The sequence below is a fragment of the Bombyx mandarina genome, chromosome 06, assembly GCF_030267445.1.
Source record: "Bombyx mandarina strain Sakado chromosome 06, ASM3026744v2".
In the NCBI taxonomy this organism is placed as follows: Eukaryota; Metazoa; Arthropoda; class Insecta; order Lepidoptera; family Bombycidae; genus Bombyx; species Bombyx mandarina.
In genome coordinates, this window is record NC_143213.1 from 10,522,678 (window position 1) to 10,548,092 (window position 25,415).

Here is a 25,415-nt window from a genome sequence, read left to right on the forward strand (position 1 = left end):
CACCCGCTATTTACGGATAGGCACCACCATACTGCCTATCGCTGCCTTGCAGCAATTGTACGTTCCGGTTTGATGGTCGAAACAATCGTGACAATAAAATTGAGATTTACTCCTCAAGTCTCAAGGTGAGAAGTCTCAAGCGAAATTCACTTTGTAGTTTTTATGAGTATTCGCTTTATTCAAGAAAGCCGTGAAATGTAGTAAAAAAAATTACATTGTTAACACAATGATAGGAAACTTCCTTAAAGTACCAACTGTATTCTGTATACTGATTTTCACCTACAATAAGAAGAGAAACATGCTTCCGCACGAGATACGAGTGAACAAATAAGTAATTTTTAAGGGAAGGTTTTTTTTATATTAATACAGAAAGGAATGAAGCCGCAGACATATGCGAAATTAATTCGAGAACCATTATTAATACTTACCTGGTGGTTCGCAAGACCATCCAGATTTACGTCGGAATTCCCCACCTCTGATTTACGACAGGAAATCTATTTGGAGCGTAACACACCGGCGGTTAATTTAAAAGAATTTGTGGTCATGCTTTCTGCTTAATATAAGAAGTGCTTTGGTGTGAATTATGAAATTATTTTACGAATCTTTTTTTACGTACATAGTTTAGTGTATATTCAATAAAATGTAAAAGGTAAGCCATCGTAATGACTTTTACAAAAGCTGTTACAATTCTTTTCTATATAAAAAGTCACAAAGTGAAGAACCATTTGAATTGAAATGTTAGAGGCTTAAAAATTAAACTGGATACTTTTCAGTCATTGCCGACATTCGTGAGAAGTACTGATATTTTACCCATTGAACGAAAGCTTTTAAACATTGATTAATATTAATGATTTCCTTTGGGAACTAATTTGAGTGGATAATGGATCTTTTGTACCCGATGAAAAAGTAATTTGTACGGAGCTCGGCCCGACATTGTAATTAGAATAGGAAAAGTAGGCGTTGGAAGGTTTTTCGATTAATCATCATATTCACGGGAAAATCGTGCACAGGTATGTTGTATTGAGATATCGCGTGTTTCGCTTCTATTCAACCGGTTTTGGATGTACGGTGTAATTAATTTTAACGAAATTACACGCCATAACTTCGCTTTGGTACGTGTGTTTTCTTGAACATAATTCAAATGTGTTTACGTTGGCGCCATTGAATTTAAAAGGATGATTCATCGCTGTTCGCCACTCGAGATTTAACTGAAATTGTTTTTATTTTTCTTCTGTTTAAAGCTCACTTTGTTTTTTTATGATTTCACTTCGTTTGAAACTGAAATGAGAATTAAAACAGATATTGGTATTAAATCTATTAAATAAGATTGAATACTAATATCTGTTGTAATTGTTTAATTGTTATTAAATTTTATATCCGATTAAATTTTATCACAAACCCACATAATGAATGTTTCGACAATGGCTTGATTTGACGATCTTAATGTATATTATCTATCAACTCCTAATCTCCTCTAACAATAAGAGTAATTTTAAACTATTTGATAATAATCTTAATAAAAAGACAAACTATGACTGTACAATTTCTACACCTTTTATTTCTCGAAAAGATAATTTTAAAAAAGAAAAAGAGAGATAGTTCGTAATTAATGATCCAAAAGAAATTTAGTTTTCATTTTAATCGACTCGATCAGCTGCATCGAATTTTTAACGTTAAAAAAACATCGATAGGGCAGTAAATCAAACGAAGTCCATTGCTGGTACACAAGTGGAAAAAGGATGGTCTGAAATAAATCCAAATCCTTCAGATGTATCTATCATTTATGTTTGTTTATTTCTTTTTTCTTATTGCTTAGATGGGTGGACGAGCTCACAGCTCACCTGATGTTAAGTGGTTACTGGAGCCCATAGACATCTACAACGTATATGCGCCACCCACCTTGGGATATAAGTTCTAAGGTCTCAAGTATAGTCACAACAGCTATCCCGCCCTTCAAGCCGAAACGCATTACTGCTTCACGGCAGAAATAGGCAGGGTGATGGTAACTACTCGTGCGGACGCACAAGAGGTCCTTCCACCAGTAAGACCTCACCTTACTTATGACATTTTCAAGATAACATATGACTTATGAAATTTTATGACCTTTTATATACAAGCTTTCGAACAACATCATTCAGACCATCGGTCTACGGAGTAATTTCACTCGCTCGTTAGAAGATCTATCCTTTGTTGTTAACTCCCATACGCCCAAAGAAACATTCTCATATCTTTTTTGCGGGTTGAAAGAAGAACAAAAGAAGAAGATTGATCTCACAGATACAGAAAATAATCTTTTTCGAATCTCAAATTTTGTAACGTTTTTGCACATGACTTGAATTTCAAACGACTCGCTTAGGAAACTATGTTTGGTATTGGATGAAAGAAGCGCATTTTAAAACGTTGAGAGCTTTTAAATCCACAAATTATTTTAGTAGATGACTAAGGAATTCTAGACTGAAAAACAACTACACAAAACTTAGCTAGACGCCGATTAATAGGTTTGGGTTTGTTTGTCTTAAAATTATACCGTCTAGACCGGGAAAATATTGAGAGAACATCAAATTCGGTGATATTACGAATTAATATTTTGATATCCTCAGCAATTTATCAATTCAGATCTAAATTTCTGATGTACTTTTCTCTCATTGGCTTAGACATTCAAATGAGTCATAGTGTGGCTGGCGCGAAGTAGGTACTGATCATCTGAAGAAATAACACTTATAGAAGAGGTAGAGAAAAAGAGTGAGACAGAGAGTTAATGCTTTATTGTACACCAAAATAAACAAAAATGCAAAATATTAAAAGTACAAAGCAATAAATATAAATATTACATAATATAATGACAATTTTGCTAGTTTATAATATTTACATTGTACATATACATGGTGAACTAGTGCCTATTGTATTCTGTAAGCAGACATGTGTTTGTATCACCATCCTTGCCAATATACATATCTATTACATACATATTACATATATATTACATATTATATACATACATATAATACATTATAATACAGTTTACAATATGCCCTAGGTCTCAATCAGAATCAAATAAATAAATAAAATATAAATTTGTATTTAAAATACAATATTGTAGTGGAAGGTCTTGGTGACAAAACGTCTTCTGTGAACAGATGTTACGAAATTATTAATCAAAATTGGCACGGACCCCAAAATCGAACTGCCGCAGCATCGTGTAACCAGAATGTAAAGGATCTTAGCTATACTATCTAACTACAAGTAGATCTTAGACTTTACAATATTACACAATGACGAATCCGCGTGAGTAACTCGCAAAGTCATCTCAAAATAGCCAGTAATTTTGAATTAACAATTTGAACTGGTGATAGGACCTCTTGTGAGTCCGCGCGGGTAGGTACCACCGCCATGCCTGTTTCGGCCGTGAAGCAGTAATACGTTTCGGTCTGAAGGGTAGGGCAGCCGTTGTAACCATACTGAGATCTTAGAACTTATATCTCAAGGTAGGTGGCGCATTTACGTTGTAGACGTCTATGGGCTCCAGTAACCACTTAACTCAAGATGGTCTGTGAACTCGCCCACGCATATAAGCAATAAAAAAAAAAATTGCATCTCAAAAGTAATCCTTAATTTTTTGTCAGAATTAAAACCGAATGTAGAGTAGTCGCAAATTGTACAAATTCATGATAACAATCAAACTTAAAGTACTTCTTTCAAAGTGATTTAAGTTGGGTGAGTCAAAGCCAGGAGATCGCTCACTTCGTTAATGAAGGAATTCCGTTTTTATTGTACTCGAGTGCCTGTCACATCTATCTTACCCATAAAATGTGAAGAGCCACAACGAACAAAAAAAGTTCGCTTTGATAGTTAAATTGAGGAGCATTAGCACGATGCTAAATAGTACCTTCCATATAGGCCTTGTTGTTCAAGGCAACGTATAAGGAGAGCCTTTGGAAATTTGCCCATACGATGGATCGACCAAGTCAAGTCAGCACTTGGCGGTTATTTACATGAGTGTACCAAGCTCATCAGAAACCGGGAGAAGTGGCGATTGCTCGTGAGGCACATAGCATCTGCCCACAGAAATTATACTAATGACAGCTACGACCGCTCTGACAAGAGTGGTACGACAAAGGAAAAATAGTACCGTTGCCAATTATAAAGTCGTGGTCATATGGGCAGTTTTTTTGTTTTTCTTTAATTTGTTGACGACAGAACGAGCTCATGACCTATCTAGTGCTAAGTAGTTACTAGAGTCCATAGACACCAAATCGTGAATATTCCATTCCGCCTTGAAACTTAAAGTCGATGTGCTTGTGTAGAAAATGTATATAAATTTCGCATTTTTTTTTTTTCGGTGTTGATTTTTGGTATACCATGATAATCTTTCATAGAGGAAATCGTCCGTGAACTGGTGTTAGATACGTATTTCATTTTAAAAAAACTGGTACCTATCTACTGAATATATGAAGCACGGGTATATTCGCAATACTTGACACAAGTAAACCGAGCGTCTTATCATTTAGACCACGAAAAGTTTTAGAAAGCTTTTCGCAGTGAGATGAGGCGGAAAAGCGGAAAATAAATTATAGACAGAGATCAAACTGAATTAGATTGGTAGTAGATTAATTCTACCGTTGATGGAAATATTCAGACCAGATACCTCGAGGAAACACTTTAGATCTATTTGTTACTTTGAAGGTTTTTAAGAGCTTTTAATTAAATACGGGTATTGGGTCAATCGTTTTATTTAAGTCCCCTTTCAACTCATTTTCGTGCTAATTGAGTATCTGCTTCCAGTCAATTTTAGTAGTTAGTAACTTCACCGTTGTTTTTGTAGGTAGACAATTTTATAGGCCATCTGATGTTTATCAGTTACCTTAAACTACTCCTAATACATTACGCATTGGAACAAAGCTATTTTTACTTTCAAATGGATGAATGATTTGTGTGTGATTTGAAATTAGTCTATACACTACCAGCTCTAATAGACGGACTTTTTCATCCGGACGGATCCTCCAAAAAGTCCACTGAAAAAATCTCAGGAAGTGACCACGATTTTACTGAGATTATATTTCATCCCATATCATTTCATCTCATTTCATTTTAATTTATCCCAGTTGATCTTAAATTAATCACCTTCATTTCATTTCGTTTCATTTCACTTCATATTATCATTTTTGATAAAAATATAAGTTAAAATAAGATAAGACTTAAAAGTCTTAGTTACCAGGTCATAAAATTCGTTTAAAAAAAGTTTTAATAGACTTTCCACCGTTCTAACAGCAATAGAGTATTCACTCATTCACGCACTATTTCGAACACCACCGAGGTTGAAAAAATTGGTACTCAATCCAATGTATAAACGACGTCGCAATTGCATGACTACGAAGCTTTTTACCTGCGTCATTAAACAGTAATCTTACATTGTTTATGTTCAACAACGGCATAGTGTACTTTAGTGCAATTCGTATTTTTGTTGTGGTATTTTTACGTCCAGTATCCGAAGCGTACTTAAAAATCCGAGTATATAATATGTGAATGGTGCAACTTGGAATATACATCAATGCAATTTTATGAAAGAACTAGCTGACCCGGCAGACTTCGTAGTGCCTCAATCGATAAATAAAAGACCTAAACTTATGTATAAAATAAACTTAAAACAAACAAAAGGAATCCGTCCGACGAGAGACACATAAAAGGAAAAACAAAATTGTTTTTTTTTAATTTAATTCCGAGCATTTTCATATTTATCTACCTTTTAAACCTTCTCTGGACTTCCACAAATAATTTAAGATCAAAATTAGCCAAACCGGTCCAGCCGTTCACGAGTTTTAGCGAAACTAACGAACAGCAATTCATTTTTATATATAAAGAAGATAGATAGATAAGACTTAAACTTTATCCAACTGTATCGAATAAGTATGATAATCAGATTAATATAAGTACGTTGTAAACAGTGTTCGTGAGAATAAATGCTTCTACGAATTACAAAACTTAACATAATCTTTCTAACGCACATTGAACGCGCGTATAAATAAAAGGGATTACATCCAGCCTAATCCTTCTTATTGCTCTAAACACTCAATCCCAGAGGATTTTGAATTCTGATATGAGGATTAAGTGTTGATAACTTTATTTTCTTCACACAAAAGTAAATGAAAATATAATTCATGAAATAAATAAAAAGTTTTGCACGATCGTAGAAATTAATTGTTCAACAAAGATAACATTTATTTTACGTATCAAAGCGGGCGATTGTATTAAAAAAAAAATATTTTTATTTTTTATTTATTGCTTAGAAGGGTGGATGTACTCACAGTCCACCTGGTGTTAAGTGGTTACTGGAGTTCATAGACATCTACAACTTTAATGCGCCACCCACCTTGAGATTTAAGTTCTAAGGTCTCAAGTATAGTTTTTTTTTTTTTTTTTTTATTGCTTAGCTGTGTGGACGAGCTCACAGCCCACCTGATGTTAAGTGGTTACTGGAGCCCATAGACATCTACAACGTAAATGCGCCACACACCTTGAGATATAGTTCTAAGGTCTCAGTATAGTCACAACGGCTGCCCCACCCTTCAAACCGAAACGCATTATTGCTTCACGGCAGAAATAGGCGGGGCGGTGGTACCTACCCGTGCGGACTCACAAGAGGTCCTACCACCAGTAATTACGCAAATTATACTTTTGCGGGTTTCATTTTTATTACACGATGTTATTCCTTCACCGTGGAAGTCAATCGTGAACATTTGTTGAGTACGTATTTCATTAGAATAATTGGTACCTCAACACGAATGCACCGGACGTCTTAACCTTTAGGCCACGACGACTTATAACTTATATCTCGATTTAGCTTCGATGATTAATTAAAATAAGGTGGGATGTGAACTCATCGTTCCTTAAAAAATACAGTAATAAAAAACTGCACTTATAGCAAGCACACTACACGTGATGAGTGAAACTTTTAAAACAAAAGGTAACTTGCTTTCCTGTTTGAAGGACATTGTATTTAATATTGTCTATGGGCTCCAGTGATCACTTAGGTTAACACCAGCTCTGCTTATCCACGGCATCAACTGAAATAAAATATCCTGTTCTTAATGTGAATTAATATATAGTTCGTAAGATAGAGTACTTAATGAAAGAGTGAATTAATTGAAAACTCCTTACATTTGCGTAAACTATTTTTTGGATTGCTACTGTTAAGGTAAGAGTAACGCCATCTATCGCCAAATAGCTGAAACGAATATCAAAGGATCTAGTAACATCTAGAACGACGAGAAGTACAACGCCATCTATTGTCAGATAGCCGAAACACACATCGAAAATATTCGACTTGTGAGGAATGTTCTCGATAATTCTAGAGACGTCGTATCGACTATAAGCGAAACAGCGAACGGATTACCTGAAGTGAATTAAGCTATCAATAATAAAATTTTATGTTTACGAAGCGAAGCGAGGGCGGGTCGCTAGTAGCTTAATAAAAATATAACTGTCCCATCGTTCAAATCGGTTCAGTGTCAGTGTGTTGCCGATACACAAGCTCTGTTACCGCCTTTGTACTGTGGATTATTTATGACGGCTTTGTGTTGTTGTTTATACAAAGCTCTCTTTTAATCCTATTCCGGAATGTATAGCTCTTTTTCTTTCCACGTCATAGCTACCTTCTCGCTTAATTTCCGAAATGTAAATAAACCTGACACGCCCTTAAAATTTTACTCTCAATTCGCTTATCGATTATCGAATCGTTGCCGAAGAAGTTTAAGGAAAAATTGTTTCAGATGATGATACAAATTTTTTATCTTTCCATTACATTAAGCTATCGTTTGTCTCAAATAATTGTTTTCATTGCGTCCTTTTTTGAATTTTTTTTATTGTTATTAGATGTGTGGACGAGCTTGCGGTCCACATGATCTTAAACGGTCGCCACTCACCCTTTTTTTTTTTTTTGGTATCGATGGGGAATCCCAGTCTTTACGGATACCCTGCCGACGGGGGTCGGACCGGGTTATGTCGGACTCCGCGCCTCCAGTGGAAAAAGAGGGAAAGGTCGCGAACCGAGGTCCGCGCCCTCCCCCAATTAGTCATAGGAGACTACGCCTTTAGAAAGGCGCACTGGGCTAAGTTCAGCTCTCGCCGAACCCGCCCAGCTTAACGACTACCGACTAAACCCCAACGAGCTCTTCCACTCCGGCTGGGCGGGGACCCAGGTACCGCCATGTGCGCGCCATAGGCCCGCCTTCGCCGGCTCCCACCCCAATGTTACGTTGGGCGGGATCTGCCACCGGGGACTTCTTCCCCCTCTCATCTCCACGACTCGTGAGGGGCGCACCGGAGCCACAGCGCACCACCACCCCACAGGACCTTAGTGCCGAGCACCGGGCGCCCCCGCACCCAGCAATCGACGGCCCTTGCGTCGCCACTCACCCTAAGACATTAGTTCTAGGTCTCACCTTTACAGTGCAATGGGTGCCCCATCCTTCAAAACGAAACGCATGACTGCTTCGCGGCAGAAATAGGCAGGGTGGTGGTTCGGTCAGAAATCTACGCGGGTTCACAAAACGTCCTACTAATAGTAATTACGCAAATTATATTATAATATAATTATGATAATTTTGGAGGTTTGATTTTTATTAGACGTTGTTATTCTTTCACCGTAGAAGTCATTCGCGAACATTTTTTAAGTACGTATTTCATTACTTAAAAATTGTTACCTTCCTGTGGGATTAGAACACCGGCACAGCCATATCGCTCTTTACAAGTGCACTGGGCGTTTTATCCTTTAGGCCAAAACGATCGGAACAAATGTTTTGGGGACATATTGTGTAGTCAAAGGCGAGGTACGATTCAGAACAAAAGCATGAAGACCGTGATGATCAGTAGATAAATACCTACGCTCTATAGCGATATAGAATTAAAATAGACACAGATTAGTTTCATTAAAGTCAACGCGCATCCCATTAATATTCATCTCCACCGGAATATTGTCAATGCACGACGGAAACACATTTTGATTTACCGTTTCCTACCTACACCTAATACAGTTGCACTTTGCATACGTCTATGTAAATTATATGTGTGCTCCATGATCCTACACTGATCCATGAATAAAAATTAATTCGATACACCTCGATTTAATCAGGTTTTGACTTATTATTTATTCGTAGGGTTTTAACAAAACAATAAGTTAGAGGTTTCGTGACATTCATGTTCTCTAATGGACAGAGATTTTTTTTATTGTTTAGATGGGTGGACGGGCTCACAGCCCACCTGGTGTTAAGTGGTTATTGGATCCCATAGACATCTACAACGTAAATGCGCCACCCACCTTGAGATATGAGTTCTAAGGTCTCAGTATAGTTACAACGGCTGCCCCACCCTTCAAACCAAAACGCATTACTGCTTCACGGCAGAAATAGACAGGGTGGTGGTACCTACCCGCGCGGACTTACAAGAGGTCCTACCACCAGTAATTACGCAAATTACAATTTTGCGGGTTTGATTTTTATTACACGATGTTATTCTTTCACCGTGGAAGTCAATCGTGAACATTTGTTGAGTACGTATTTCATTAGAAAAATTGGTACCCGCTTGCAAGATTCGAACACCGGTGCATAACTCAACACGAATGCACCGGACGTCTTATCCTTTAGGCCACGACGACTTCATAACTTGGACTTGGACTAAGAGCTTATCGAATTTGGTCAGACCATAATAATATTATTTAGTCTATGATTGGGCTGCAAAAAGGTACCTTAAAGTAAACACTTTACCAAATACTACCTAAGCCTACAAGCTCAGTAAATTCGTCTGTAATTACGACATTTTCGAAATATATATTTGAAAAATTCCTCATTCCAATAAAGCTGCCATGGTAGTTACATATTTGATAACAACTAAACGTTTTCTGGGAATCAATATTTGTTGTAGATTCTTAACGTCTTTCTTTTAATATGCTTTATAATATTCTCTTATAATTATGTTCTCAAAAAATAATAATTTATGACGATACGAATTTATGAGAAATTTCATTAGAAACGTAATGAAATATTAGGGATGAAATTAATAATGTGTGTACATTGTTGATGAGCCTTTTGATTTTGTCTCAGTTGATTGTTGGTACCATTTTCCTTAAAGCTTATGAATATATTTTTTAATAAAATATTACTGTTACTCAACATATTCGATAAACATAATTCCTGAATGAACATTTTATTCAATTGAGAATGACAAGTGTACCAAATTTATATTTATTCGACGTTAAACACGAACGCTTAGACATCACTGTCCTACCTATTTATGTCGTGATCTTGCATTTTCATTCAATTATGAATATATTTTGTCATAAAGATCTTAACTGTTACTCAAGTTATTCAATAAAAATAATTCCTGAATGAACATTTTATCCAATTAAAAATAACAAGTGTACCAAATCTATATTTATTCTACGTTAAACACGAACGTCGAACTGTTTCTATAGTTTTTCAATCCGGATTGTTACAATACAACAGGAAAAACTACTATGAGTTTAATCTACGAAGATTAACACCTGAAGCAAAAGTCTTTACTTTATTTAGACTTATCGAGAGTACTTAACGGTAGGCCGCTGCAGGTTAGCTCTGTCTATGGCATTGCTGACATCCGCTGATACCGCTGTCTATGGCATTGCTGACGTACGCTTGTCTACTAACAAGAGCAAAAAAAAATTTTGCTAGTACATCATCTAGATTTATATAGCTTTGTTAATTTTTAAGATCACCACTTTCATCTACCGTACATTATTATTCATGTAAGATCAAAAAGAAAAAAAAAACATAACCAAACGTCAGAGAGACAGACGATGGATGACCAGACTGGTGATTGATGACGTCACAGAACTAAGAATCCGATCGCAAATCAATCACAAAGGGATTATTTTAGTTTTTATATCCATCATTAATAGTTTTTTTTTTTTTTATAATACGCATTTACTATTTAATAGGTAAGTATTTAATAAGTAATACGTAGCATAGCAAATTAACTACATTTTTCAAAATCATCAGTCTGTATTTTCAAGTAGATTTTTTGACCGGACATTCTAAATCTTACAAGACTTAAAAAATTTATGGTGAAAAATTGTCGCGTATTCATTGTCTTCTACAACTTTAGTTCAGATTATCTTACAGTGCTGAATAGATTTCCCAGTTGCATCGTTGTCCCTCGCTTTAAGAGGCCACCAGGAAGCTTAACAATCCGCATTAAGAGCTTCTATTTGGTGAATAGTTTTTCTGTAAAAATCTAGAGTTTATTACTTGAAGCAGAGTTGTAGAGTTTATAAAAGTTCTTCATGAAATCTTTGTTGGCATTTTGTAACATCTCTATCATCCCATTAACAGTAAACTCTTCTTAAATCCGTTAATAATATTTGATGTGTTACAGCGCAAGAATGCAATGGAGTTTTGAACTGAATTTTCACTCAATTATATTTATTGTAATATGATGAAAATTCATAATTGTTAGTACATATTTCTGTTGTCAATAAAATAAGACGGTACCATTTAGTTGTGTGATGATGCAGTTTGAGTCAAACTTAACTCTTGAGGTGAAACTTTGAAATGTGGTTTACAGTACAGTAGTAAATACAGCCTACAAACTATTCTGTGTCTTGTAATTACAGTACCCAACCAGCTTTTCTATATTTTGGAAATAGTTAGTGTGTATCAGTTCAGCCCCGTTTCTTCGTATGCATTAAATTTGTATATTTTTTTTGCATAGGTGGTTGGACGAACTCACAGCCCACCCGGTGCTAAGTGGTTACTGGAGCCCATAGACATCTACAACGTAAATGCGCCACTTACTTTGAGATATAATTTCTCAGGTCTCAAGTATAGTTGCAACGGCTGCCTCACCCTTCAAACCGAAACGCATTACTGCTACACGGCAGAAATAGGCAAGGCGGTGGTAACCCGCGCGGACTCACAAGAGGTTCTACCACCAGTAATTACGCAAATTATAATTTTACGGGTTTGATTTTTATTACACGATTTTATTCCTTCACCGTGGAAGTCAATCGTGAACATTTGTTGAGTGCGTATTTCATTAGAAAAATTGGTACCCGCTTGAAATTCAAACACCGGTGCATCGCTCAACACGTGTGCACCCGACGTCTTATCCTATTAGGGCACGACGACTGAGAAAAATGAAATTCATTTTTTCGGGATAAAGAACTGCTTCACTTTGGTTTATGAAATCACTATTCAATTCTATTCTATACTATATAATAGAATATTATTTTCTATTCTAAGTATTCAGCGTCATGTCATATACGAGTATCAGGTATTATAAAACAGACAAATCAGACGTTGGCCTGGACGTGTCATTTAAATTACACATTCGGGTGTTAATTCATGTTATGAATTAACTAACATGAATTAATTCATGTTATGAATTAACTATGTGCGTAAAATTCATGTATATCCGTTCAGTCATTGAGTGGGTAATGGAATAAAAAATATTCAAATATACGAAGTTCATATATAAGTATTATGTTATATTATTATAATTATTTTATTCGCAAACTCACTGACCAATATTATAATCAACCTAATGTTATCATGTAAGAGCTCTGTTGCAGCTAACGTTTTCGAAACCAATGATTCTATTAATAAAAAGGTCTCGATGGTGTAGAGTTGATAATCCAATTTATTTCTCGATCAAATATTTATCAGTTCGTGTCCTATCCCAAATTAAAAAAAATCAATGAAATTAAAAATACGTTTTCCATTAAAAAACCGTTTACATTTGAACTTGCGATTTATTTGATTTTTTCTATCGGGCTTGTCACGCATCAAACGGCTTTAATCACAAAATATATCCTTATCGATATAAATAATTTTATGTGAAATGGAATATATTTTGTATCTATATACATGCATACTTATTAACGACACAGCCGATCTGCGGTTTCGGTATCTTTAATAACCTGTCTGTCCGCTCCAGTTGGCAATATCACAACTCCAACATCAAAAGACTTTCTAAAATTCGTTCTGAAGACTTCGCAATATCCCAAGATAATTGACCAAATTGCGTCTCCGGCGAAGCTTTAAGAAATTCTACGTCTGGTGGCTACAATAGAAAATGTTCGTGTTTTACGGTTCTAGAATGATTTTCATTTATTAACTCACAATAGACACTTAAGCGTTCTTCTCGTGGCGTTATTAAAATATTTATAGCTTGCGCTTTCCGGGTCTTGCGTTTGCTCATTCGTATTAAGGAAATCTCTTTGGCACCGTTATCATGAAGATAAAGCTGGTTATTAGAGATGATTTCAGTGTTAAGTTTGAATTACTTTTGTTCGTCGACTCACTCGCTCATTTTTCTCTACAGTTTTACGACTTAAAATTTATGGAGCAATCCTATGTTCAACAGTGGACGTCTTGTGGGTGATGTGGTAAAAACGTTGAACAAAATTTTTCCCTCTTTCTTCAGAACAGAACCTTTTTTTCCTTTGTCACCAAGAAAGTTTTGTCCATTCAGGCCTATCATACGTCGTCTCTGCACTCTCACTCTTCTCCAACATATCTCCTTTTTTCTTTTTTTTTATTACTTAGATGGATGGACGATCTCACAGCCCACCTGGTGTTAAGTGGTTACTGGAGCCCATAGACATCTACTACGTAAATGCGCCACCCACCTCGAGATATAAGTTCTAAGATCTCAGTATAGTTACAACGGCTACTCCACCCTTCGAACCGAAGCGCATTACATACGCGTCGGTTACGCATACAGTGGTGGTAAACCGTGCGGACTCACAAGAGGTCCTACCACCAGTGATTACGCAAATTATAATTTGGAGGGTTTGTGTTTTATTACACGATGTTATTCCTTCACCGTGGAAGTCAATCGTGAACATTTGTTGAGTACGTATTTCATTAGAAAAATTGGTACCCGCCTGCGGGATTCGAATACCGGTGCATCGCTACATACGAATGCACCCGACGTCTTCTTATCCTTTAAGCCACAACGACTTCCACGAAATCCCTTTCACGAAATCTGCCCAAGTATTTTTAGGACGTCCCCTCCTCTCACTCACATTACCGTCTACTACACCTTTACAAATTACCTTTTTCTGGTATTTTTATATGAAACTAGCTGACCCGGCAGACTTCGTAGTGCCTCAATCAATAAATTAAAGACCTAAACTTTTGTATTAAATAAACTTAAAACAAACAAAACGAATCCGTCCGACCGGGGACACATCAAAGGAAAAACAAAATTGTTATTTTTATTGAATTCCGGGCATTTTCATATTTATCTACCTTTTAAACCTTCTCTCGACTTCCACAAATAATTCAAGACCAAAATTAACCAAATCGGCCCAGTCGTTCTCAAGTTTTAACGAACAGCAATTCATTTTATATATATAAGATGTACATAAAATAATCAAATTAACATGATTACGTACATGTTACTTTCGCTGTTTATCAGATCACAAAAATTACGAGCATCCAATAATATTTACTGGGCTGAATCTGTGAATTTCGTTCTATTCAAATCACGACACCGTGTTTCACGCCGAGCAAATATCCCAAACGATCGTGCAACCAGTCACAATTATAACGACTTCTGTGAACAGTGCCGCACATTAATATGCATCAAGTGCAAACTATCCCCGGCCACCGTAGTACGGGCTGCAAACACTGACAACGTACGACTACGATCTATGATTTCGAAGATCGAATCCGTGAGGGGAATATTTAAATGGTTTTGTGCATAAATAATAAATATACATAAACTAGCTATAAATTATTTCTAGGAAAAATAAATAACCAACTGCAACGCCATCTGCTGGGCTGATTTGTGAATCTAAACCATCCAGGGTGCCACCCAAACGCATACAAAAAAAAAATCATTCAAATCGGTCCAGGCGTTTAGGAGGAGTCCAGTGACAAACACACGCACAGAAGAAATAAATATATAAAGATTAGTTATAGATAGCAACTCAAGCACTGAACAAAAATGTTTACGGAGGTCGGCCACTAGATGGCTTCGCTTCGATTAGTTTCTCATTGCTCCTATAGATGGCAATAACATATTACCTATCCTATATTTTATTTTTAATGAAGGATTTTGTAAATTTTCAGAAACTACAAATTTATCTGAATATTTAATCAACTTCTCTATAACAAATAAAGACTTGTATGATTTATTAAATTATTATTTTCTGTTTTTAGTTATACAATATTTCAATGCCTTAACTTTAACATATAAGTTTAGGGCATCCGCTACAAGATGTCGCTATTTTTTTTTTTTATTGCTTAGATTGGTGGACGAGCTCACAGCCCAACTGGTGTTAAGTGGTTACTGGAGCCCATAGACATCTACAACGTAGACGCGCCACCCACCTTGAGATACAAGTTCTAAGGTCTCAGTATAGTTACAACGGCTGCCCCACCCTTCAAACCGAAACGCATTACTGCTTCACGGCAGAAATAGGCAGGGCGGTGGTACCTACCCGCGCGGACTCACAAGTGGTCCTACCACCAGTAGATTAGATTCCGTATAAAAGAAAGACCAGCTAGATGAAGACCAGCGTAGACCAGCTAGATTCCGTATAAAAGAAATATTTGTCTTAAAGTATTGCAGTTTGGCAGGGCCCTGCTTTTGTGTTTCTTTCAATCGTGGTCCACTAATAGTATTCATTCGCATGTGTTTCGCTCTGGAATAGGCGGGATGTTCAAATTCGTTCGTAAACACAGTTATTCCACAGACTTTTGAGTGTTAATTTAACAGACATGACATGACTCACTATGACATCAGATATGTCGAAAATTTTATGGTTAATCGTGAGTGTGTACTCCAAATACCTGCTTTCCCAAAACATCTTGAAATCATCGTGGCCTAAAGGATAAATCGCCCTATGCGTTCGTATCGAATCTAGCAAGCAGTTACCAATATTTTTACCATTATTAATACGTAGGTAACAAATGTTCACGATTGACTTGCACAGTGAAGGAATAACATCGTCTAATAAAAACGAAACCCGAAAAATTATCATTATTATAATTTAATATAATTGGTATCAATGTAATTTGCGTAATTACGGTTGGTAGGATTTTTTTTTGGCATTTTTACTGTGGCTAAAGATGAAAACCTGAGTCAAATAGACTGACAGGTCGCAAAATACTGTTAGATAATTCTGTGTGAATTGAAACGTCAAGATTTTTTTATGGAGAAAAAGACGGTAGTTAGCACAATATTCAAATGTCGAATAATAAAGCTTTAGAAACGGCTTCCAATAATACATATAATGATAATACAAACAACAAATCCGAGAATAGACGATTAAAGTTAGAAATCAGACAGTAAGCAACTCTAACACGTTGTATTGGCTAACACTTTATATCACTCCGGTGATGTTATTTTTATAACCCTGCAAAATAGTATAATATCGATGAAATAAAAAAGGAAGCTAAGAAAGAGAAGCTTCATTATCATAACATACAGCATTATGAGACCCTATAAAAGCTCAAATATAACAATTCAGAGACACTTGTAGCACAGTAAATGTTATTTTTATTCAATAATAACTAGATATTTCTAATGATTTCATATAGTTTGAATTATATGAATTTACTTTGATCATTATGGATAAACTTATTAGGACCATTCGACTAATTTAGTGGTAGAGAAAACTATAATTGTATGAAAAAAGCTCACCAGTTGTTAATTGGTTCCTGGAGGGAATAACTATCACAACGTATATGCCGTTCCTCACTTTGATACGTGAGACCGAAATCTCAATTTTACCTAATCTATTAGAGTTATCACATCCTTCGAATTTGAAGGCGTACCTAATTGTTTCATAACAAAGTTGTCGGAACTGTGATACCAATTCATGCAACCACCATATCACGGAGAATGTCATTTCGTAGATTGAATTTTAATTATAATTTGATTTGGTTTACTATGTGCAAATTTAATTCTATAATTTATTTTAAATTTAATAATTTTACTTATAATTTAATTCGATTTTTATCTTATTTTTCTTTTCTTTTGTATGTTAAATTTAAGCAAATTTAATTTAATCCATTATAGTTTTTGGATGTTCATTCATCTATGGTTTACAACCAAAAAAATATTTTTATTTATTGATCTTGAGTCTTGGCTGGTTAAAGCAATCATCGAATAAAACTACCATTAAAGATTTAGCTTATACCAGAGCACACTATTTTCAATATCACGAAACTGACGGCCATTGCATTCACTCTACATAACTTTTTGCAAATTGCCAACGTCGGCCTGCAAACTAATCTCAAACTTTAATTTGATTGTGAGACGAGAAAACTGGACGGGCTGTGACATGGCGTGGTTATGAAACATCGTCCGAACACGCCCGACGCGATTTTCTGTGGAAGTTTTGTTATGGTATATTCTTAGCACATAGCACATAATCTTAGTTATTACAGAGCAATGTAAAAGTTGTCATTGCGGTGGATTTCATTGAATTATTATTGTTACGCCGGTGAGAGTAACGCAATTTATCGCCGAATAGTCTAACGAATATCCAAGGATCTAGTAGCACCTCGAAAGCTCGATCTCGCAACGCCATCTATTGTCAGATAGCGGAAATACAATACTAGAGATGTGTGGAATATTCTCGATAATTCTAGGGATGTGGTATCGGCTACAAAAGCGTTGCAGGGATAGCACGCAGTCAGTCAGTAATCGGAACTACCCGAAGCGAAACAGCGAACGGGTCACCTGAAACGAAGCGGATGAAGCGAATCGAGAATTTTAAAGTGTTTGTTGAGTGTTTTAAGCGTTCTAAGTGTCGAATACAGTTTTTACTTATACTTTGGTGGAATTTTATTTATCCCGAACCCCAGCGCGTAACATTATTGATTCCTATTATTATTATAGATTAGTGTTGTATTATTGACTGAAATATAACGTGACCAAAAATTGGCTTTCTACATCTTTTAAATAATGCTTATCGTTTTCTGTATTGCTTTTTGTGTCTATCGACGTATGATTTACATCTGTTGATACAGAATAGTTAGAACGACTCCGAATACAAACACTCCTATTTACTTTCAAACTTATGAATAAATAAGTAGAAGTCCCCGACAAACTATATACTTTAAATTAATAATGAAATTAACTCAGAATTTTTAAATTTTGAGGAAATTTTTGGTCACAGAAAGCGTAATATGTTTTCTTGAAAATGCACCAGACAAAACGTATCCAAAGTTTTCTTTCCAAGTTTCTCGTGGATTTCTCACAAGCACATCTATTACAGAGTTCGCGACGTCCTTTACGTGCTACGTTTTTTTTTTAGAAATTCTTAATATTCGAACAAAAAAACTATTGATAATTCATTTGTTCTTTGTCGTATCACTCTTGTCGGAGTGTTTGTAGACTTGTGTGGCTAGACTTAAACATTGTTTTAACAAATACATAATATGTATATGTGGGTACACGCGCAGTATTCACACAGACTGTGTTTATTGCGACATGTCTAGATGACGATCAACACAAACAGTATCAGTGAGCGGCATGTCGAGCCATTGATTACAAATACAAGCTGTCAAACATTCGGCTGTACGCCAACGCATTGTGAATTCTAATTCTCATCTGCATGCTTTTATCATATCATTTATCTACATATTAATGCGCGAAGGAAAAACTTTGTATCCCTTTTTACGAAACTTGCGCGGACGGAGAAGTATGAAATTTCCAAAACTTATAGAGAATATAGAGAAGGGGTGCAGAATGTTAATATTTTTTTAAATTATGCCTAAAAAATACATTAAATCAATAAAAAAAACATTACACACACTACCATGTATTTGACGCACACACGCATGCATACTATTTATTTATTGTCAAACTTTTGTTCTTGACGTCTGTGGTCAAATTGAGAATAGATTAAATATTGTTTGTCTTTATTAATATTTTTCTATAGTGTAGACTTGGCGAAATTTGTGATTATAGAAGTATAATAGTCTTTGAAAATAGAATCATAATAGTGTACAATCTTATAATTTCAATTAATTATAGTCGAATTTCGACTACCGGGCGACCACTACTTTTAAGTAATTCCAAAAACGAATACTTGTAAATCTGGCTTTGTTGACAATGTCTTAAATGTAACAAGACAATTGGTTCAAAATGAATCTTTGCCAGCTAATTTTTAACCCGTATTTTAAAGTTAGTACAGCTATTACATCAATAACTTTTCTGTTTACTTTGGCTTATATAGGTCGAAGACATACGTTACGGTGAAAAGTATTTTTTTTAACCCAAATTCACCCTTTTTCCGTTCGAAAGATATCGGCATTCCCATGAATCATACCCAAACTCGGAATCCAGACAAATGAACGATAATAGAAAACATTTATATCAAACTGATTGCGTTCATTCGTATTTTATGTTTTGTTTAAAGCACGATGCGGTGTTAATGGAAAGAACAATATTATCTTCACGAATTTATAATTTAACGCATCAATTGATGCACAGAATCACGGATTTATTGGCTCATTTGTGAAACCAAAGCATGTCTCTGATTTTAATGAATGAATTTTTTTTAATTAACACAAAAGAAGAGACTACTGGTAGTAGGACCTCTTGTGGTTACTTGTGGTAGGACCTATTGTGAGTCCGCACGGGTAGGTACTACCACCCTGCCTATTTATGCCGTGAAGCAGTAATGCGTTTCGGTTTGAAGGGTGGGGCAGCCGTTGTAACTATACTGCGATCTTAGAACTTATATATTTCTAGGTGGGTGGCGCATTTACGTTGTAGATGTCTATGGGCTCCAGTAACCACTTAACACCAGGTGGGCTATGAGCTCGTCCCCCCATCTAAGCAATAAAAAAAAGACTGGAAGAAATAAATGACTGCAAATTGTTTCTTGTTTTTCTCAGATTATGTTTTGCAGAGATGAACAGCTGAGCTTACGCCCACGGACTGTTTTACTGCAGAAATATGCAGGGTATAGGGGCCACTCGTGTGAGTTTACAATACGCCTGCCATCAGTAAACGCTGGTTGGGGATTATAATACATAATACAATACTTAAAGAACGATGTTGACCATTCTCCGGTACATCCTTAGTCGCAGTTGACGACGCCTTTTCTTTTTTTTTTTCGGGCCGGGCGCCAAAACTCCTACTAGGTCCCCACGCTGGAAAAGCCTTTTCTACCTCTTCCCTCCACTCACGAAGATGACGACTCTATGTTGTCCTTTTATACGAGTATACGGTCCATCTGGCGGTGAGCGGTTAACGCCGCCCATAGGCGTCAACAATAGCAAGAACCGATCCTAGTCGATGCCCATTACTGAGTACTTTCCAAAAACCTCGATTGAAGTAGTGCATGAAGAGATGGGGCGGTTGTGTTCTAGACCAGCACTCTAGACAGCTTAATCGTATCAATATGGTCTTATAAGTATCTGAGTATGAAAAAGTTTGACAAAAAAAATACTAAAATTACTACGTTGTAACACAAGATGAATGATAAAGCAAAAACTGTCACTTTCGTATGTTACTAGAAGAAACGAGGAAATAAAATCTTCGCCTGTCTCAGTCAATGAAACTCGTCATTTCCGACGATTGAGTACGGTTTTTTGGTTCTCCAAACTGCCATTTGCAATAATATCGATTCTTTTTTATTTATTTGTTGCTTAGATGGTTGGACGAGCTCACAGCCCGCCTGGTGTTAAGTGGTTACTGGAACCCATAGACACCTACAATGTAAACGCCGTCACCCACCTTGAGATGTGAATTCTAAGGTCTCAGTATAGTTACAACGGCTGCCCTACCCGTTAAACCGAAACCCATTACTACTTCCCAGCAGAAATAGGCAGGGAGGTAGTACCTACCCGCGCGGACTCACAAGAGTTCCTACCACCAGTAAATAGTTTGTCTAGGCCGAGCCATGCTTCTTCTGACCGCACTGGATATCCCAAAGTTGACGGCGCCATCTAGACTGGCTATGCGTTAGAGGTTCAGCTGTCATAATTGGACGCTGGTACGAAGTCCGTACTACGAATGGCGAGTAGATTTACGCTCAGCGCGTCACCTTGTCCCCCGCCTGTTCCGACTCACTTAAATCTCATCCGAGGCGGGTTGTCGGCAGACAGCGTGTTTTAGATTGTTAAACTCTGACTGGCTTACCGCCACGTACACGTGTGGGCGTCTGAGGTCAGATAATTTCGTACTAAGCTTCTTCTATGTTATATATTCTAATCTCTTTATCCTTTTTTTCTGTCTAATTTGAGGCACATTACATGCTTGTATGTCGTATTAGAGTCGTCCCGAAAACGAAGGCAGTCATTAATATAAGTTACTCTTAAAAACAATAAATTTTATTTTTTGAGAAGAACAAAAAAATGTTTTATTTGCACGCAATGAAATATAATAAAAGGACACAAGGGGCTCTTGTTTTCATGCTTTGTCGATGGTTCATGAATTTGAAATTCGCTAAAAAGTAAAGTTCGCTTATATTGAGTAAACTAAATTTGTCTTCCGTTCACTTTATGTAAGGATCTAGTTGTTTTTTCCGTCTAAGGAATTATATTTATAGCTTTTATATACTGAAGAAAAAATATCCAGTGTAAGATAGGCGAGTATACAGCCCACTTATTGGTGATTGGTCACAGACGCACAAGGGGATTATCAATATCAGCATCAGCATAACAGACGCCGCCTACCGCTTAGGACTTTTTTCTTTTCGAGTAAAATATAATTTTTTTTTTATTGCCCTTATAGGCAGACGAGCATACGGCCCACCTGATGGTGGTTACCATCGCCCATGGACTTCAGCAATGCCAGGGGCAGACCCTAGCCACTACCATTAAGTACTCTCCACAAGCCTCGTTTGAAGAAGAGCATAGCGCTCGGGAAACACAGCGGAGGGAAGCTCATTCCATAGCCGGATGGTACGTGGCAAAAAATACCTCTGGAAACGCACTGTGGATGACCGCAGTGGCTCCAAGTAGTATGGATGAACTCTACTCCAGTGGCGGGCGGTGCGATGGATAAAATGGGTGGTACTCCGGTGGCGGGTGGTGCGATGAATAAAATATCAAAATTATGTTCTGAATTGATACAGCCACAATACAGAAAGCGTCAGAAGCCATTACGATTTCGTATTCAGTCCGAACATGAATTATTATTGTTGATAATGAAAATTAAATTTTCGACCTAGTGGTCTTTTGTTATTAACACAGATTACACTTTCGCAATTATGTATGTTCAAGGCTTGATGAACTTACTAACATAATTATATAAGATAACATTTGATGTAAAATAATAAGTTAATTTTTCCTCTGAAGTTACTGTTTTTCCGTAATTCGTGTATGAAATTTTTCGAGCAAATATTTGGACAACAGTGTGTAATTCAGTCGAATTAACGACGCAAAAGAACCAAGAACTGTGTCCACTCTATTTTCATGGTGCTCCAGGATTGAGAACCCATCTTAGGATTTTTGACGGTATTTGACCAACTCTAATCATAGACACTAATAAAAATCAAATAAAAAATTATCACACAGTTAGAATTTCGACCTCCAGTTTCAAAATGGCTGGTGACATTCACGTTGTCCTGTCAGTAGCTTCGGTAACTTAATACTAGGTGGGCCGTTAGCTCATTTACCTGTCGACACAATAATACATACGAGTACATATATCTCTTCTATAACTATAATTAATCTAAAATTAAACTCTAATGTTGAAATACGTAAATAAATTGAGCCGCAGGGCGTGCCAAAGAGTTATACAGTACCCGACAATAAATATTGCACATCGACCGTGGGAAAGAGACGGTAAATTTTTGCTTCGTAGATCGTTATATCTGTCGCACATTACTTAATTGACGTTTAGTCTTCATAGATACCGGATCGTTAGTATTTCGTCGCACACATGTAACGCTATACAACAAAAACAAAATTAGACGACTGTCTCTTTCTAAATATCGATGTGCAATATTTATTGCCTGGTACTGTACACGCCAGTAAAATGCGGACAGTTAATAAATACAAAATTTGAAAGCCGCTGGAGCAGCGCTTCTCTATCGTAATATAAAATAAAAAAATATTCAATTTCCTTGTTCAGTTCCTGCGGTAATAAAGACTGTCTTTTTAAAATAGAGGATAGTGCTCCAAGTTTCAAGAGCCATTACTTTATAATAAAAGACCGTAAGCCCCTCGGCAGCAGACTTTCAATAACGTTCCAACACGTGCATTAACGCCTGTTCTCTTTAAAATACCGCTCCTCCGCCTGAAACCGTGTAGATTACCTGGAATGGGATTTTTTATATCTTTCGTGCTGCTCACGGTTTATGGCGTGTCCCCATTTTTGATACAATATTTCGCATACGCTTATGCCGAGGGAGAAATGAAATGAAAACTGATGGTTATGAATAAATATAAAGCTATATATATATATATATTTTTGAAATTTTGTTTTCTTTTTTTTTCTTGCTTAAATGGGTGGACCAGCTCACAGCCCACCTGGTGTTAGTGGTTACTGGAGCCCATAGACATCTACAACGTAAATACACCACCCACCTTGAGCTCTAAGGTCTCAAGTATAGTTACAATGGCTGCCCCACCCTTCAAACCGAAACGCAGTACTGCTTCACGGCAGAAATAGGCGGGGTGGTGGTACCTACCCGTGCGGACTCACAAGAGGTCCTACCACCAGTTTATTTTCCTATGTACTATTATTCTGTACATTATAAGACTTAATATGACTGGATAATGTTTCAAATGGCTTAAAATCACTAAGGTATCATTTGTAAATTGTACATGACATCAAATATGTACAAGTAATTAAGTTAATAGCAAACCTAGAAACGGTATATTGACTTCGAAGGTCATATGTAAATAATCATTAATAATAATTTTTACTGGTGGTAGGACCTCTTGTGAGTCCGCACGGGTAGTTACCACTACCCTGCCTTTTTCTGTCGTGAAGCAGTAATGCGTTTCGGTTTGAAGGGTGGGGCAGCCGTTGTGACTATACTTGAGACCTTAGAGCTTATATCACAAGGTGGGTGGCGCATTTACGTTGTAGATGTCTATGGGCTCCAGTAACCACTTAACACCAAGTGGGCTGTAAGCTCATCCACCCATGCCCGGTCACCGTTCTTGTCGAACCTGTCACTTGCGACGAAGAGCTCGACAAGTAAATTAACCCTCAGACACAGCCCACTGAGTTTCTCACCGGATCTTCTCAGTGGGTCGCGTTTCCGATCCGGTGATAGATTCTGCGAAGCACGACTCTTGGTAGGGTTCATATTAGCAACGTCGTCAGGTTTGAACCCCGTGAGCTCACCTACTAGTTAAGGTTCCGCTGAAATAGCCTCTCAAGGCTCACAGTTAGGTAGAAATAATAAAAAAAAATTACCGCCCATGTAAGCAATAACGATGGCTAACGAAAGTGTTTTGTTGCAGTTGCGCTCGTGGAGACTACCTGAAGGTGTATTGGGAGGTCCAAGGTCCTGGGCCGCCTGGAGCAGTGAACGAGCGCTCGGCCTGGGCAAGGGAGTTGTGCGGAGGCAGACCTGATGCGCCTCCAGCCCTTTACTCCCCGGGGCAAGCGTTAGTTTTGGAGTTTCACTCTGGTCCGAAGCGGAGTAACGCCACCGGCTTCGTTGGAACATACAGCTTTATTGACAAACGTAAGTATAGACGTTAGCTTACTGTTGGTAGGACCTCTTGTGAGTCCGCACGGGTAGGTACCGCCAACCTGCCTATTTCTGCCGTGAAGCAGTAATGCGTTTCGGTTTGAAGGGTGGGGCAGTCGTTGTAACTATACTTGAGACCTTAGAACTTATATCTCAAGGTGGGTGACGCATTTACGTCGTAGATGTCTATGGGCTCCAGTAACCACTTAACAACAGGTAGGCTGTGAGCTCGGCCAACGATCTAAGCAGTAAAAAAAAAACAGTTCGGTGGAGTGATGATCTGTGCAGAGCGACTGGCAGGAACTGGACGAGAGAAGCCGAGGATCGTGCTCAGTGGCGAACAATTGGAGAGACCTATGTCTATGACTACTATGACTTCTATAGGCTGATGATGATGATGACGATGATAACAGTTCCAAAATTTTAACATCCATCCATTTTGAATTTTTCAATAACCCGCGATTACGTTCAATGTTAAAGAGAATATATCCAACGCGGGGGAATTGGCAACGTAACATCAAATGTAGCGCCGGAAAGAGCTGATACGTACAGTTCGGATCGACTGAATTTAACTCCACCCTGTATAACGGACGTCCGGCCTAACAAAGCAGCTCCCGAATCGAATTTTCAAGATATTCGCTTTGTCGATCAGCGCTTCGCGTATCTCGTGTGGCCGAACACGCTTGATTTCGTTCTTTATGCCCACGTGATCTACTCTAAGCGGATCAGATCAACGGCACGGTTCGTTAAAGGGATCCAA

The 25,415-nt window shown here is 37.2% G+C and overlaps 1 protein-coding gene across 1 annotated transcript in view; it reads left to right on the plus strand.

The window, feature by feature from the left end:
- Sol1 (CUB domain-containing protein Sol1) overlaps positions 1 to 25,415 on the plus strand; it is a 320,961-nt gene that overhangs the window by 199,359 nt on the left and 96,187 nt on the right. The window contains exon 5 of the mRNA XM_028179067.2: positions 24,423 to 24,649. Within this exon, the coding sequence (XP_028034868.2) occupies positions 24,423 to 24,649 (227 nt within the window). The remainder of the gene's footprint in view (positions 1 to 24,422; positions 24,650 to 25,415) is intronic.